The sequence below is a fragment of the Nelumbo nucifera genome, chromosome 3 (assembly GCF_055504915.1).
Source record: "Nelumbo nucifera cultivar China Antique chromosome 3, China Antique-T2T, whole genome shotgun sequence".
Lineage (NCBI taxonomy): Eukaryota > Viridiplantae > Streptophyta > Magnoliopsida > Proteales > Nelumbonaceae > Nelumbo > Nelumbo nucifera.
Window position 1 is genome coordinate 102,237,887 of NC_142651.1, and position 3,853 is coordinate 102,241,739.

Sequence of the window (3,853 nt, forward strand, 5' to 3'; positions counted from 1 at the left end):
TCTGAGATTTTGATATGCAATAGTTTAATCCTTTCTCAGTTTGGACAAGTATTTGCTAATAAAGTGCAATCCATGGTATCATAGCAGATGTTAACACATATATGATGTTGATTATAACACATAGGTTTCCCGATAGTAGTCTAGCACTCTAACTAACAACTATCCAGTTTCTTGATATTAGAGTAATACAATGCAAAGACAGAGAACTGAGTGCAAGTAATATACCTCCTTGAAAGAGTGAACATCACTTCCCCAGAGCCAAGCATCACACCCCGCATCTCTGGCACCCCATATTATCATTCCTTCGATCATCGCCAACATGAACAGCCTCCTCAGGTTTTAGCCCCAAAAGTTCACATGCCTTCAAAAATATTTTAGGATTTGGTTTCTCTGTTTCAACCTGCTGTGAAAAATATCATGGACCATTAAAATGGAAGTAGTATAATATGGCCAAGCCACCATATCTTGATTTACATACCTCACTTGACACTGCCATAGCATCAAACCAATGTTCACAATTCAAAGCCCGCAAAACAGGCCGTACTCGTGTGTCAAAGTTAGAAACAACCACTATTTTCACACCAGCTTTTCTAGTGGCCTCAAACACCTTCTCCGCATCAGGATCACAGAGGTGCCAAGCCTGTGAAACAGTCAAAGGATATACGTTCAAAATTCTGTAGATAGAAAGGTATATGTTGTTGCTCAGATTTGCCGAGGGCAACGGGGTAAATTCATTCCCAAGTTATGAAGGCAGGACGAAGGCTTTGAGGGCTCTGAAGAGGGTAAGCCGAGGCCGAAGATTGTAGGTCGAGGTGAGGTGCTCCATTCTGAATACGGTAGAAGCTGAGGATTCTAGGTTGCCGTCCCGGTAACGAGGTTCCTGGAGGTCCGAGATACTACAAAACAAGAGATGTCAGAGGCCCCGGGTGGAGACCCGAGGCGGAAGCTTTGATGCTCAAGTTAGCACAAGGTGAAAGGTAGGAGGAGATGCAGACGAGGCCTCAATGGTGGTCCTCGGGTGCACTGGGTCCCCAAGAGTAAATGCTAAGGAAGCGAGGTAGGTGGAGATGAACGCATTAGATGAGGGTTGTACGAAGTCAGGCGACAGGTCCTTGCAGGTACGCCTAATTGCTCCGTATGAAGATAGTAGGGCTTCCCCCTTGCTGTGGCTGGCGCTGTCAGGTGTTAGTGGGCTAGGCCTCCCAGCCCGTAATGGGCTGGGCCTGGCTAGTCCATATCACTTGCCCCCCACTCCGAGGCCGATGCAGGGTCTTGGCTTCAGCTAGTAATGGAGATGATAGTCGGGGTAAGGCCTTGGCTTCGGTCCTTGGGAGTAGTGATTGCTATGCCTCCGAATTCGTCAACCGAGAGGTATCCTGTAGTAGTGTCACTTTCACTTTGTATGCGTCTTCCCTCCTCATCAGTTCGGAGATGCATGTGGTGTGGATGCCTCAGCTTAGTGGAGATGGCCCGTATTACATACGGTCAGACCGCATAAGGGGAATGGTTGTGCTTTTTCTTGCTTGAGTAGTTCGCCCAATGGGTCATGGTGGGCAGGCTCTGTGGTTCATTCAGATGGCTACAACGGGTGAGCCTCGCGGTTCGCCCAACGTTGTTTCATCTTCCAAGGGCAAGCTTTGGGAGGTGCGATATAGCTAGTCCGCATAAGTGAAAGGTCCCCGTGACCGTCAGATCCGTAGTGATTTGAGCCGTTGCTTGGGCATTGTTTTGTCTTCCGAGAATGAGCACCGGGTGGTGCATCACGGTTGGATGGTGGAAGCAAAGGTGCCTCAGCCGTCAAATCCAGTGAGATATGGGCCGTCCATTTTCCTTTAAACATGGGCCCTAGTGGTGACTTTCCTCGTCATTTGAACTTAGATGCCCTTTTTATCGAGTGAACTCATCTCCCAAGCTCTCGATCCTTCAGGATTTTCCTAGGTTCTCCATCCTTCAGGACAACTCGTCTTCACCTCCTTTTGTTTAGGTAATTCACTATGTTGTTCTCAAACTCCGACCCTGAATGCCATGAACTCCCAAATACCTCGGGAGGGAGCTCTCCTAAAACCCCTTCTCCTCTCTCTCCCCTAGGTTCTTTAGCCGTAGCCCCCCTTCGGCGGGAGGTGGCCGTACTAAGAGAAAGGGTAGCCTCGGGGGGTAATGAGGGCTGCCGCCGGGGTAATAACTCTCCTCATGAAAGCGCCGCATTAGCGTCGCCAAGGGAGCCCGAAGGGTCTCATCTCTTCTAGGAGGAAGATGTCGTGGAGGTTGCCGCCGGACTAGTGGGAGGGAGTGTTGCCCGAAGGGTGGCTGATGCTGGTGTCCCATGCTCGGAGTTTGATACCTACTTGGATGTGGACCAGGTCAAATCCCTAGCGAGCAGGTTCCACATACCCCGGTCCTATGATCTTAGGGTCCCCGATATAGGTGATAGGCCATGGACCCCCGAGGAGGGGGAAATCTGTGTCTATTTGCATTTTTTAGAGTCTGGCCATAGGTTTCCCCTCCCTTCCTTAATCTCTGAGTTGTTGGAGTGGTACGGTATCACTATCAGTCAACACATCCTCAATGCCCTTAGGACCATCGTAGCAATGTTAGTATGGGCTTGGCTTCGAGGCGTGGAGCTAACATTGAAGATGTTTTGTGCCATGTTTGCACCAAGGAAGCATGCTTCCGAGGCCAACATGTATTACTTCCACCCTCGGAGGGGGAAGCTGGTGCACAATCCCTCGTCCATGGGTGGAAGGACAAGTTCTTCTACGTCTCCTGCCCCAAAGGCTAGAGGTTTAGGCCTAACTGGGGGGAGGCCTGCGTAGTCGTCGAGAGATGTCCCCCTCCGCTCCGAGACGAAGAGGCTGCAACCGTAGCTCATCTACTAGTGATGGGGACATTCTAGGCGAAGCCGTTGGTGGAGGAGGATGTCCCCCAAGTCTTTGCTGGGATTAGCACTGCCCCCCTCGGTAAGAGAGGTTTTGTTGTTACTTAGCACGTCTTCCATGTTTTTGCCTTGGTGTACTGACCGCTTTCTTTTGCTGTTTCGCACAAGTGCCCATGGAAATCAATAGGTCAACTCCCTCGAGAAGAAGAGGTTGCCCCCTATCCCGACGAAGGGGGGATATCAACAGGTCACCGCTAAGGGTAAACAACCAATGGTGGCACCCCAGGAGGTTAACGGTGGCGTGAAGAGGCCCTCGGAGGGGACCAAGAAGTCAACGGAGGCACCAAAGAAGCCAACTGATGGGGCTGAGGTTCCGAAGAGGCCCATGGAGGGGGCCAAGGCGGGTCGGAAGAGGCCCGTCGTAGATATGCCAAGGGAGGAGCTGCTGTTGAAAATGGCCAACATGGAGCGCCAGGCAGAGGAGGTCCACGCCTGGGGAGTGCCCATCCTGGCCTTCCTTAGCTCTACCATCATTGCAGGGGCTCCCCAAGAGAGCCGAGGGGGCCGAGAAAATATTTTGTCCATAGTGGCAGCTCCGAGAAGGGGACTCCATCTCGGACAAGGGCATCAACCAGGTCCTGGTTAGTAGGGCAATCTTGCTGAGGGACCGCTACTATTTGCTGTAGAGCAACCCAAAGGCCATCTACAACGGGGGCCTATACCACCTGGCCAAGGTAAGAGACATATATTTTTATTTGTATTTCCTTCTCTTCCTACTCTTTCATTCACTAACTGGTTCTATTACAGGTCTACCTGCACTTCATCAGTTTGGAGGACCGGACGAGGCTGGCGATGTCCCGTATCGACAAGGTGGAGAAGAAGAAGAAGTCCGTTGAGAAGAAGCTCCAGAATGAATGAGAAAAGTTCCAAAAGACAGTTGCTACCACCGAGGAGAAGTATCAAAAGTTTAGAAAGGCG

General features: G+C 50.8%; 1 protein-coding gene across 1 annotated transcript; it reads right to left on the minus strand.

Annotated features, from left to right (window-relative positions):
* Positions 1 to 265: 265 nt before the first annotated feature.
* Positions 266 to 3,050, minus strand: LOC148801790 (uncharacterized). The gene is made up of 3 exons (XM_088900424.1): positions 3,018 to 3,050; positions 479 to 640; positions 266 to 400 (listed from the first exon to the last, which is right to left on the minus strand). The coding sequence occupies exons 1-3, from the start codon at positions 3,048 to 3,050 to the stop codon at positions 266 to 268; spliced, it is 330 nt and encodes a 109-aa protein (XP_088756550.1).
* Positions 3,051 to 3,853: the final 803 nt, after the last annotated feature.

What these genes read in the sequence shown, in the direction of transcription:
- LOC148801790 (XM_088900424.1), bottom strand. Translation starts at nt 3,050, where the DNA reads ATGGGCACTTGTGCGAAACAGCAAAAGAAAGCG. An exon ending in CGAAACAGCAAAAGAAAGCG is followed by an intron (nt 641 to 3,017) that starts GTCAGTACACCA and finishes ACTGTTTCACAG; the next exon opens with GCTTGGCACCTCTGTGATCC. An exon ending in CTATGGCAGTGTCAAGTGAG is followed by an intron (nt 401 to 478) that starts GTATGTAAATCA and finishes TTTTCACAGCAG; the next exon opens with GTTGAAACAGAGAAACCAAA.